The sequence below is a fragment of the Sapajus apella genome, unplaced genomic scaffold (genome assembly GCF_009761245.1).
Source record: "Sapajus apella isolate SASKATOON/1434 unplaced genomic scaffold, GSC_monkey_1.0 scaffold1, whole genome shotgun sequence".
NCBI classification, from domain to species: Eukaryota; Metazoa; Chordata; class Mammalia; order Primates; family Cebidae; genus Sapajus; species Sapajus apella.
The window spans coordinates 45,379,613-45,393,121 of record NW_022436941.1 but is presented as its reverse complement, the minus strand read 5'-3'; the positions used below and the strand labels follow the sequence as shown (position 1 = coordinate 45,393,121).

General features: G+C 37.9%; 1 protein-coding gene across 11 annotated transcripts in view; it reads right to left on the bottom strand.

Annotated features, from left to right (window-relative positions):
- The window catches only part of MCTP1 (multiple C2 and transmembrane domain containing 1), a 578,648-nt gene that overhangs the window by 194,678 nt on the left and 370,461 nt on the right, over positions 1-13,509 (bottom strand). For all 11 annotated transcript variants that reach the window (XM_032274210.1, XM_032274288.1, XM_032274364.1 and 8 more), the window contains one exon: positions 3,379-3,565. In XM_032274210.1, the coding sequence (XP_032130101.1) occupies positions 3,379-3,565 (187 nt within the window). The remainder of the gene's footprint in view (positions 1-3,378; positions 3,566-13,509) is intronic.

Here is a 13,509-nt window from a genome sequence, read left to right as displayed (position 1 = left end):
ACCCAGGTGACAAGAGTCAGTAAAAATGCACTTCTCTCTCCATTTAAATTCCTGTAAATGAAGGGTTTCAGAGTGGGGGCTTTAGACAGCAGAGTATAATTCAGAGGTTTGTAGGCATGTTGTGTTTCAACAGTAATATCAAGTTTGGAAAGTTTCTTATCTCAGTGCTTATACAATGTTGTAAATCAGGTAAGTCTCCGACCCTAATGATGGGGAATAGTTTTATCAAAAAAGTTTCTGTACTTTAATTTTCAGAGGCAATTTAAATCAAGTTTTATTTTGACTGAAACAAATATCATCAGTCCTTATGTCTGAGACTCATTTCACATTGGTAGCCTAATTTCACAGACATATTGTCTTCTGGTGCTTCAGCTCTGATCCTCTGCTTCCCATTTGAATGGGTAATTATTGTTTGAAGGTTTCATTTCCCCAAGTCAGCTGATACTCCATAATTTATTGCAAATTTCAACTGTTTAGGCCAGTGACACATCGATTATAATAAGAAGTAAAATAAATAAATAAATATATTCATTTAAAAATATAACTTCATCAAGAGGTATTCATCAAGAGGTATTCCTGCCTTGCTATTTATGGTTATTTTAGAAGGCCTAAAAACCTGGATGGCTTCTGAAGCCAGAAATTTCCATAGCAGAGGAATCTATGATTTGCTGTGAATCCTTTCAGCCCTCAATAGATGGGAAAAGATTGAAATGCTCTGGAGAGGAGTCCTCTTTATTTTTTTAATGAAAGGCTGTATAATATATTTTCTCTATGGCTGCAGCAGCTGTCAGGGAGAGCATCTCAGTTCAGCTCTATTACGGGAGAGGCAATACCCCATCCTATGGCATCGAGATGCTCTGAGGGGCCAGAGCTGATTGACAGCTTGTCACCGTGACGTCTTATTCCATCTCTGTTATGGAGAAAATTAATGTCACACAACCAGCCTTATGACTTGCTGTCATCTTAGAACCGCTCACCTTTTATCAATGCTCTAAATAACATTTCAAGCCCATCGTCTCACGGTGGACAATCCGGTCAAGGGACATTAAATCAGATGACGGTGAAATGTCATAATAAAAATGGAATGCTAACAACTTCTTCTCTAAACTAGCTCCTCTGGTTTTTAAACTGTGACAAGGGGGAGCAAGGGTTTAGCATACCCGTTCTGAAAAGGTCATACAATTGCTCTTGGTCTACTACCCATTACTACCCGCCCCCTATTGACCTTCCCTCATTTCCTCCCCCTAAAAGAAGAAAAAAAGAAAAATGGAATTAGCCATCTTTTCAGAATGTGGTGATCAAAAAATGGCTCACACAGTGATGTTTGTTTAATTTGTGGGGCTTCAATCCTTAGCAATGAACAGCTAAACAGCAGTAATGGAGGGCTTTTTGAGAGCTGCTTCCCATCAGAGTGAGGGCAATTCATTTGCTTTCCTGACTGTGATCAGTGTCAAATTCCTAAGTTTGACCTCACCCTTTAAAAATACATATGTTCTTGCAGGAAAATATAATTCTCCAAAACAGCTCCTTTATAAGTTTCTCCAAAACAAATAATATTTCAGATATGATATGGCATTCATTCATTCATTTAATGATCCTTATAATAGAAAGGAAACACACTGAAGCCTAATCCATAGGTCTTTGTCCTTGCATGGCTATGAGTAAAATAACACATGTGCTATGTTGCATAGAGCGGCTTCTTAGCAGGTATGTGTTTAGAGGGAGGTATAGGTCTCTGCCTAAAATTCCAGGCTGAAAAAAAAGTATATTTAAACATGGTTCACTTTTTAATATATTGAACAGAATATAATCTGAGAATTAAGTCAAACATCTACCTAAAATTTTATGTTTTATTGAAAAAAGGTGTGGAAATATTCAAAATTCTGAATGGAAATGGCCCATTGCCATTCGGCCATCCGGCAAAAAGAAAAAAAATTAATAATAGGTGGATTACTTCTAATTACCTAGGCAGCAGTATCCCTTAATATATGGGATAACATCAAAATATTAATCCATCAACTATAGTATTATAATGCCTAGAAGAATTTTTATATTAATATACTGATTAATTCCATTAAAATTGTTGTAATTCATGAGTCTCACTTCTGGTAACAGAAGAATATGTTTTGGTGGGTCCCACAATGTAAAATAATCTTCATTATTGCAATTATATATTAGAAGATGTCACACAATATCTTAGGCTCTTAGGTGGTTTAAAAATATATACTATTTAGCCTTGCTAAGTCACCGCTATTAAACTGTTTATGATAACACCATTGGTAGATGAGTTGTACAAGCATTAGCAGACAGCTGATTCAGTGGAGATAGCCAGAATAAATTTGCTGAAGCGCACATCCTGCTAATCTGTTTGAAGAATATTGTAGAGCATTAGTACCAGCACTTCATGTTATCTGCACAGCCTGATAAGGTACATCTTTATTAAATCCAGTTATTGAAAGGATGTCAGTCAGCAAATAGGAATATTTTAAAGTTAAAAAAAAGTGGTTCTTTGTTAGTCAGAGCTTGGTTTCATGGCTGAGTGTCTAGAGGAGCCTTCTAAACACCTGGCGGTACTGTACAATACAAGCTTTGTCATTTTAAGTGGAAAAGCTTTTTTTCCAGCTTCATGGGTACTGAGGCATTTACTTTTTCAAACCTCCATTGAGAGAGAATGGTGGAGTAAGAGCTCCCCTCTCTGTTGATTCAAGAAAACTACATTGTGGGAAATGTCCTTTGGGAGGATGCTGGGAAATAGTAAGATATGGTTGTGAATATTTCAGTTTGGTATAATTTGAGGCGGGTAGTTATTTTAGTGATTTGCTATTCCATGCTATCGTTCTACATTCGATCAAAAAGGAGGCTCCTTTTAATTTTATTTCACATTCAATTAAGAAAATTAAAGGAATGAAGTGAGGCTTTTCTGAGCAGCTGAAGATAAAAAATCACTCCTGTGAATACTCTTTAGTTACCAAGGTACTAATTAATGTAAGTACCATTAACTCCATCTCAAACTTGGAAAGACAAAGATATTTTAATTGCAGCTTCAAAGAATCGATAAATTAATTTTAAAGTCATGTCGTATAAACCTGGCCTTCGTTTGTGGGTAGTATCCCTGCATGATAAAATAACTGACTAGAATCTCAGAATATGGAATTTGCTCTGGAAGAGATTCTAGAGAAGCTCAAGTCTCTAGACATGGGTGGGTAATGCAAGTGCCTCTGCAAAGGTCTGTGTGGCATTTGTTTTCACTCAGCTTTTTACTTGTGCCAATTCTTGCATCAGACAGCTTCTCAGAAGTACTTCTGTCCCTCCAGGTAAATTGTTTACAACCTCGTCTAGTCACATGTGACTTTGGAAGGAGGAGGGTTACATACGTACATATCTCTTTAATATCTCCTCTCGTTCCTTCTGGTCCTCCAGGGAGTTGACGGAGAGGTCAGAGATGCTGACTGTGGCTGATGCTGTCAGAGTGACCAGCAGCACCAGGTGTCCCTCACCCTCTTCCAGCTGCAACTCCAACTTGTGCGTCTGTTCCCTACTGAGGGCTGACAGGTCGACCTGGCACCTAGAGACAAATGTTTTGAATCAGTAAGTTACTATTTTTTTTTTTTTTGTGGCCATATCAAACAGCTGCTCCAGCTGCTCAGAGCTCTATGAAAAATAAATCAATAGAAATACTATTTGGACCACTGGATGAATGAATACATCTTTCAAGTCAGTTTTGTTTTTTTTTTTTTTTTTTTGAGACAAAGTTTCGCTCTTGTTGCCCAGACTGGAGTGCAATGGCATGACCCTGGCTCACTGCAACCTCCGCCTCGTGGGTTCGAGCGATTCTCCTGCCTCAGCCTCCCAAGTAGGTGGGATTACAGGCACATGCTACCATGCCCAGTTAATTTTGTATTTTTAGTAGAGACGAGGTTTCTCCATGTCGGTCAGGCTGGTCTTGAACTCTTGACCTTAGGTGATCCTCCTGCCTCGAAAGTGCTGGGATTACAGGGTGAGCCACCATGCCTGGCCTAGTCAGCTAACCTTTTTCACAAAATTCAGACCCTGATTATTGTAAGATCTGTAATTGCTTATTTCCTGTAAGATAAAAAATATATGCTGACCTGAAATTCTATTATTACCCACTGTCACAGTATTCATAAAGTGGTAAGGACTTCCTATCTCAAGGTGGCCTAAGACATTAGGTTACTGGGGCTTTGCTTACAGAAGAATGATGTGAGCCATCTAGAGACCAACTACCAAAATTCTGAATTTTTGTGTTACTTTTTAAAAATGGATGTTTTCCCCTCATTCATAAATGTTATTAAGCAGTGGATAGGGTATGTACCATTGTGAGGCCATATATTTTATATTTTTAAAATCATGCCGATATATTCATAGTACACTGTATAAATCTAAATGAAAACACATAAATCTCTTGAAAACATAATAGCTCATGTCTTAAGCACTTGAGTTGTGCTAAGAGGGGCTTTCTAATGTGGCAGTCAATGCTCTATATGCCACTCTCTAGGAGCTAATACCTTGAAAATGCTTTTCATAAAAATGTCAATTGATTTTGAAGAGAAAGGTAATGTGGTGACCACAAGGCTAATAAACTGAGAGAAAGGTGGCAGACATGACTAAAAGGCATTTAAAACAGGAAATGGCCAATTATAAGAATAAATGTGGTAACCTACCACAAACTGGGTGGTCAGGGACAGATTAAATTCTTGCTCTTTCTTATTCCTCACTCTATTTGGTGTTTATTGTTTTTCTTTTAAACTAAACTCCTACAGACAGTGTTTCAAAGCTTGTAGTTGAGTTCAAACATCTCTTTAGCAAGAGTGATAGCAGATATTGAACTGAAGTCAAATATTTCAATAGGCCTTTTATTTTTGCCTACTGGTTAACATGAGGAATGTCTGAGGCTAGACACAAATGGGAGGAAGAAGAATATTGATGTAAGAAAGGAAAACAATATGCTATGTCCTGGTCAGTGGCAGCAAGTCAGCGTGTACTAAATGCTAACTATTGAGAAACTGAGAAATTAGAGCCTGTACTAACTCTGGAAAACATCTTCTAAAGTTAGAAAGTGTGTCAAATAACTGCATGGTTTCTACTAACACAATATCCATTTCAAGGTATTCTCATGCTGTCTCCTCAAACTCTGAAGGGTAAAAAATACATATCATATCCCTTATCTAATATTTTAATTTTAATTCAAATTAAGTTCTTATCAATAATACCTAGAACAAATTGAGGTTAAAAATTTTTACAGTGGAAAACAACCATTCAAACATATTCTCTAATTAAAAAAAAAGGTATCATCTTTAGAGATCTTTCCAGCACCTAACACACTGCTGGGCCCAGAGTTTGTTGAATGCAAATGGCTTGGATAGGGAGTACAATACTAGAGGAATGACAATATAATTCAGAGAATATTTTTGGTTAGATACAGTTGGAACCAAGAAAGGTCTTTCACTCACTTTGTTTTTTCTTTTTTTTTCCACTCACTTTGATCATGCATTTCCTGGTCCCTTCCTTTTTTATATGATACTGCAGCACTCTTAAAACACTAAAATGCACTGATGTCTTCTGAAGGATTTTCTCTTATGCCCACTACCACTTTGTACTGATCATATAGACGGTGGATTATCTTGATTTATATTAGTCATTGCTATTAATGCTTTACAGGTGGGGAAGGTACTCTAAAGATTATATAATTTAGGCTTTGCAAACTGGAAATTTTCAGATGGAATCCGATCCACAGATTTGTTTTTTGCTTGTTGTGCCAAAAAATGTTTTGAATATAAATATTTTTAAATACAGGGTAAACGTCCTCTGAATTAGTTACTGTTTCCCACACTGGCCTGTTTCACTTAATTACTCTACCTGGTTTCAGTAGGCAGAAGGATTTGTGATTCTTGCAGTCTCCTTAATTTACTAACAAGAAAACCAAGGGTCAGGGAGGGCACATGACTGAGTGGAGACATATAGTTAGTTATTAGCGGAGCCAGCCTGAACCTGAGACTCTGGAATCCAAGATCTAGGTTTTTCTCCACCACTCTATCTTTAAGTAACCATGCATCCCAGGAAGAAGCACTGTTAGCACTGCTTCTCAAACTGGGTAATATCTGGGGTGTTTTTTAATTTTTTAATTTTAATACTGTTGACACCGGGTCTTACTCTGCCGCCTAGGCCGGAGCGCAGTGGTGCAATCATAATCACGGCTCACTCACTGAAGTATTGATCTCTCGAGCTCAGGTAGTTCTTCCCACCTCAGCCTCCAGGTAGCTGGGACTACAGGTGCATGCCACCAAGCCTGGCTGATTTTTTTTTTGGTATTTTTTGGAGAGATGGGGTTTTGTCACATTGCCCAGACTGCTATTGAACTCCTGGGCTCAAGCAATCCACCTGGGCTGGCATTCTAAAGTGTTGAACAAGCCACCACACCCAGCCCTGGACTTTTTGAGACAGAGTCTCACACTGTTGCCTAGGCTGGAGTGCAGTGGCACAAACTCAACTCACTGTAACCTCTGTCTCCTGGGTTCAAGAGATTCTCGTGCCTCAGCCACCCAAGCAGCTGGGATTATAGACGCCCATCACCATGCCCAGCTAATTTTTTTGTTTTTAGTAGAGACAGGGTTTCACCATGTTGATCAAGCTAGCCTTGAACTCCTGATTTCAAATGATCCACCCACCTTGGCCTCCCAAGATGCTGGGATCACAGGCATGAGCCACCACACCCAGCCGATTTTTTTCCCCCAACTTTTATTTAAGGTTTTAATGTGCACACGTGCAGGTTTGTAATGTAGGTAAACTCTCCTGTCACAGGGGTTTGTTGTACAGATTATTTTGTCACCCAGGTACTAAGCCTAGTACTCAATAGTTACTTTCTCTGCTCTTCCTCCTCCCCCCCTCTACTCTCAAGTAGGCCCCAGTGTCTGCTGTTACCCTCTTTGTGCCTGGACTTATTTTTAACAGAAATAATTATCTCCTTTTCCAAGTATAAGAAAATATGTTACCTTAATGCTTTAAAAAATATATAAACCAGAGAAGAAGGCTACAAGCTATTGCTCTTACAAGATTAAGACAAATTTATAAATTGAATTTTGAAACCATGAAACTAATAAATTTAAATTAGCAATATAAATTTATAGGGCAGATTATGCTTTTCTGTAACAACTAAATTTCAGTATTGGGTGTACTCACAGAAATAATTTCAGGTCCTGTGCTATATGCAGTGTTTCAGCATTTTGACTTTAATAATCCCAATGTAGAAAATGTCCATTTTCATAAGTGTATTAGACAAGAGAATATTTAATGACTTCAAGGTTCTTTGTGCTACTTAAGGTTATTCGGATCTCTTATTTGTCTAAATATTCTGCTTGAGAGTAAGACGCCATTTTTAATGAAGTGTCACCTATAACTAGGCAAAATTGTCTTATTATCTTGAGCATAAAGTTCACATTAAAACTTCACTGATGGGTATCAAATCAAATTATTGCTGGAATTGGGTGGGGAAAAAGCATTTGCTACCCCCTCGTAACTTTTGAACAAATATGTTCAAGGATGGAACTCTTACAACACAGTCTAGTGCAATGTGAATACAGCACTAGTTGCTATGGGGCAGAGTCTTCTGTATTTGGCTCACCTGTACGGTTACGTCCTGAGCAAAGGAAGGTTTCACTACAGTTTGAATATAGAATTAATAAGTGGTCATCCAGATGGTTCAGAATAGGCATACAGTAATGGTTTTATATTGTTACCAAGATGAAAATGCAAAATTTAAAAGCATGAAAACAAATTTATGAACTCCAAAAATATGTTCACAGACACATACACAGAGAAAAGATCCCGGGTTTGGGAGTCAGATTCCCCTGGTTCTAGATTGCAGTCTTTCTCTAATTAGTCACGTGACCTCTTTCAAGACAACTTATTCTCTTGAATTTCAGTTTTCTCATCTGTGGTTATGAGCTAATTAAACTAGATGAACTTTAAATTCTCAAAAACCTCAAATTCCACAGTTTGTTGTAACTCTCTGTTTACATTTGCTGTATCTTCCTTTCTTTGCAATTCCACAAATCAAAAAGCTAAGAGAACAAAATTATCTTATAGGAAGTGAAATATGATTGCTCAGATGTATTGCTAAAAAAACTTCTGAATGTTGGTGTAAGAAGGCATTTCATCTCATCTAATTTCAAACTATACTGCAAAAAGCAGCAGGGTGTGCCCCAGAGACCAGGATGGCAGTGTGAGAAAAAGGGTTGTAGACTATCCTCTTTGGTTCAAAGAGCAGCTCCCCTATCTGTTTTATATTGAGGGTTCTATATGTGTGGTTTAAAAACTTACCTGATACAGCTTATATATCTCCCTAGGCTCTCCTGGAGCCATGGTCTCCTGAGTCCTCAGCTGTTCGCTTTCCCTCAGCTGCTACTTTGGCTGTGCCTCCTCAAAGCGCTGCTCTTCATCCCACACCCATGACCAACTGACTGTGCTTGGGTCCTCATGGGTCTCCTACCTAGGGTTGGCTGATCTTTCACTGTCCCAAATGAGCTAAGCACTCCCCTGGGCTGCTAAGGTGCATCCATGCCTAGCCACCATGTACCTTGAATTTCTGGCTTCTAAGGCCACTTCTGCACTTGAATAGGAAGCCACTCTGTGAAGGCTGTATCTGACTTCTATATCAACTGCCAAGGAAGCTGCATGCAACAATGCTAAAGTTGCCTCCTTGTAGGGTGAACTGTGATCAATGGAACAGGAGATGAGAAGACAATGTCCCACATGTCTTCCCTTTCACAAATTGTTCCAAAACATAATTCTTCCTATGGCCTGTGCACATGTGGCCATATGGGTGCACCTGCTAAGCAACCAGCTATATCTCTGAAATACCAGAAATAGTGACCAGCCCATGAACGTATTTCCTTGTATTGCTTCCTAGTATTCCCTGCCTCATGTTCTTTCTTTCTTACTTTCACTGTCTGGGGTGGTATCTCCTAATAAAGTACCAGCACTTAATCATTATCTATGCTCTATTTTTCTTGAGAACCTGGCCTAAGACAAAAACCACTCCTACAGTCCAACCCTCTCCATATGGAGGTCTACAACACAAACTTGATTATATGCCTCCCTGGCTTTCCACTATTTACAAGATATCCTTAGCAAGTCAACAGTACCCTCCATGACTTACCATCAACTTATGTGTTACTTGCTGATGCATTCTCACTTATTATTTGTCATTACAGAAGCCCTGTAATCCTCCCAACATCCATGCTAGAATGCACCTGTTTATGTTTGGACAAGGCATGCCCTCAACGTGAGATGATGTATCTACTCATCTTTGCATGGCCAATTTCTACCAATTCTCATTGAAATAACTTGCAGCTATCTTTCTCAATATCCTGAAATGCCTCGAGGGCAGGAGCAATGTCTTATTCTCAGCATGTGGCACAGCAACTGGGATATAGCTGGTGCACTGTAAGTATTAAAGTAAATGGAGGTTCATGAGGCTAATAATTTACTCTTGGTGACAATGCTTGATGGTGGCAGAGCCAGCACTGGCATGTAATGTGCTCATTCTACCACTTCTATATTGTCTTCCTAGAAAGTGGTTTGACTTCTCTCCAATACTCATTTCATTCATTCATTCATTCATTAACTGTTCATTAAATGCTTATGTCTCAGATCCTCTTAGATTTGGAGATTCAGCCCCTTTTAAACCTTCAGGTTTCTCAGATCTTTACTTCTGGAATGAGCGCAGATTCTATGTTACTTTGAAGACAGTTATTTGGCTTCAGGGTTCATGGCTGGGGATTCAGAAAACTGAAATTTTAATAAATCCCAATTATTCATTAGTACTGTGATATTAAACAAGTCACTTAAACTCTTTGTGCTTCAGCTTTCCTCATTTGTTGAATGGAAATTTTAAAAAAACATGCCTTCTCTTTGCAGAGAATCGTAAGGACACAGGAATAATGGATGAAATAGTACTTCAAAAAGTTGAAAATGCTATGTAAATATATTATCTAGTTATACTATTGCATTTGCCTTTGTTTGATGTTTGAAAATTCAAATAATCTGCATCAAACTCACTCATCAATTAATGAATCAACAGAATAACCAAAACAGACTCGAATCTAAAAGAGATTTTTGGTATTAGTCTGTTCTCATGCTGCTAATAAAGACTTACCCAAGACTAGGTAATTTATAAAGGAAAGAGGTTTAATTGACTCACAGTTCCACATGGCTGGGGAGGCCTCCCAATCATGGCAGAAGACAATGAGGAGCAAAGTCATGTCTTATATGGTGGCAGGCAAGAGGGCATGTTCAGGGGTACTCCCCTTTATATAACCATCAGATCTCATGAGACTAATTCATTGTCACCAGGACAGCATGGGAAAGACTCACCCCATGTTTCAAATACCTTCCACCAGATCCCTCCCACAACAATGATAATTATGAGAGCTACAATTCAAGATGAGATTTGGGTGGGGACACAGAGCCAAACCATATTAATTTCAGTGCTACTTTCCCTCATTCTACAAATGCTTCCCAGCATTCCCTGCGTCATGCTCTTTCTCTCTCACTCTCACTGTCTGGGATGGTACCTCCCATGCCAGAGAGCAGGAAAAATAAGACTTAGAAAAATTAAGTGATGGCAAGAACTTGAACCATGTTTCCTGACTTCCATATCAGAGTTTGAAGTTCTCTGCATTAAAAAAAAATTATATACATTTGAACAATTTAAGTACATGAAAGGAACATCTTTAGATATTATCCTTTAAAAGTTCAAGGAGAAAAATCTCAGAGTTCTGATCAACTTCTTTTCTTCCCTGCCTTTCCATCTGCTGTCTCTGAACTAGTAACCCTCAACATTCCTTCCCAGATGAAACAGTCTTGTGATTAGCACCCTGGATGTGTACGTATGAGCCCCCTGGGGTACAGAAAGTATATGTTAGAACTGTTTGCAATTATTTTTAACTTAAAAATAAGACAGAAAGCAAGCCACATCAATATCTAATATGCACATTAACACAGGTGGCTCATATGTCAGCTAAATCACACAGGCCTCAAGTACTTTGAGGGAGGCATAGGATCTGTGTGCCTAACATGAAGGGGTCGACAGTGGCACCCTTCATGGCTCACTTGCCTTCCCTGAATTGCAGTTCATACATGCCCTGTTAAGTGGATTTAGAGATTATATAATCTAGTTTTAACTAAACTAATCCTCACAGAATGGACAATTGGCTTTAAAAGATCCCGCCAAAGGAACTGTGGATTGAAGATAACGCTAATTGAACAAGCACAAGTGAACAGCAATGATAAACAAGAATCTGCCGAGCTGACACTTCTTCCCCACTTGAGCTCTGTGTCAGCCACGCTATGACTCACAAAGCAATGGTGCTAGAATCAGATCCTGCAAGATATCCACCAAAACAATCCAAAATTATCAAGACGAAATTTATATCTGCTCTCTTTAACAATGAACTCCTAAGTATATATTATGCCTTAAAGAACTAGCTAATGAGATTTTGAAGCCATCATGATTGGCAAAACATTGAAACATGAAACACTCAAAATGAAAATGAAAAGACAAGCCTCTATGGGGGGGAAATTTTAAAAATTATACTTTAAGTTCTGGGATACATGTGCAGAACATGCACGTTTGTTACATAGATATACACAAGCCACGGTGGTTTGCTGCACCCATCAACCTGTCTTTACAGTAGGTATTTCTCTTAATGCTATCCTTCCCCTAGCTCCCTGTCCCCGACAGGCCCCGGTGTGTGATGCACCTCTCCCCGTGTCCATGTGCTCTCACTGTTCAACTCCCACTTATGAGTAAAAACACACAGTGTTTGGTTTTCTGTTTCTGTGTTTGCTGAGAATGATGGTTTCCAGCTTCATCCATGTCCCTGCAAAGGACATGGACTTATCCCTTTTTATGGCTGCATAGTCAATCGTACATAATTTTTATCAAATTTAATGATACATGTGTAAAGCTTTTTGAGATTTCTTAATATATGAGAATTACTTTACATTTGCGTGACTAATAATACATAACATCTTATAAATTAATAAAATAGATAACTCTTTGGAATGTTTGCATTAAAAAGATTCAATATGTAGCTGCTGAAGTGTTTTCAAGTTCCATGATTATGCAGAAGTTTTTTACTCTATCTCTGACATTACAAAATGCTAAATGCTGTTATTGCCTTTCTGTTGTCACTGTTCAAATGTCTTTGGGGAAATTGCTTTACCAGGGTATACTTCTGCAAAATTCTTAAATTCCCTATTCATTGACTTGAAGGTAAACTATATAATACACATACAGCAGTGCATGGAAACAGTCCTTGGGAACTTTGCCAAGGATTTTTAAAATATAGCAATAAGTACAACCGTTCTGAGAAAATCTTCAGAAGAACCAACAGTAACTCATGAAAGAAAAGGGATTGAAATCTTAATATATTTTGTTTAGGTTGAGTTTATGAAAAACCAAGACAAAAATCACTGACAAACTCCATTCTTTATTTAAATATTGTCTATATCCCTAATGAAATATTTCACTCAATCATTAGTTAAAAAAATATAAAAAATACAATGATTTTATTAAAAAAAAAACCCCTCTCTGATTCAGAATTTTCTGACTCATTATCCTTGTGCTTTCAGATTAATAATGTAGCAGGATTTCTCCTACTCTTATTTATGTAGAAAGTAAAAGCAGAATTATAGTTTTGGTGTCACAAATATAAAACATTCTAAATCAGAATCTACGGAGTGTAAAATGCTCAAATGCATTGATTTCAACCTTAAGAAAACATTAGTTTGGCAAAGGCTGTTTTTCTCATTTGCCACACTAAACTTGAACACACATTCATGTGCATCTAAACAGTCTACATTCTCTTCTCCCCAGCATTAGAGAGTCATAGATTTATTTTTATGGGTGTAGATTTTGAAAGCATTTGTTCTTCACCTAGAACTTACCAATTTAAAATACATTTTTCTTATCATATTCCATTAATAAGAATTTCATTAAAATTAAGCCCTTGACTCAAGCTTACATTTGTAGCATTTAGTTGTCATGGGTAGTACCAAATGGCTAGGTCCTGAGAACAATTCAGCAAAGTCAGTAGCAATTCACCAACCTAAAATACACATACCCCAATCAATGCCACTTTAAAGATAAACAAGCATTTTGCACACTAATAAATAACGCTATAAATCTTTCTATATTGGATTGCAAATAACTCCAACTGAATAAAATTGCATGACACAGGATTTACTTATTCTGCACGTTCATAAAAACAACTTGTTCTCTGACAGCACTCATTCTTGGCAATTTACCACAGCTGTCAGCAGCCAATTTGTTCAGATTACTGCTCTGCATAAAAGTGTAACAATCATGGGGATTTATTAGCTGATTATCGTAAAGGGGGGCAGTCCGTCTTGGCTGCCAAAATGCAGGTGATCAGAAAGTTAAATAATTACATGGAAATTAACATTATTTCACCTTCACTTGAAATT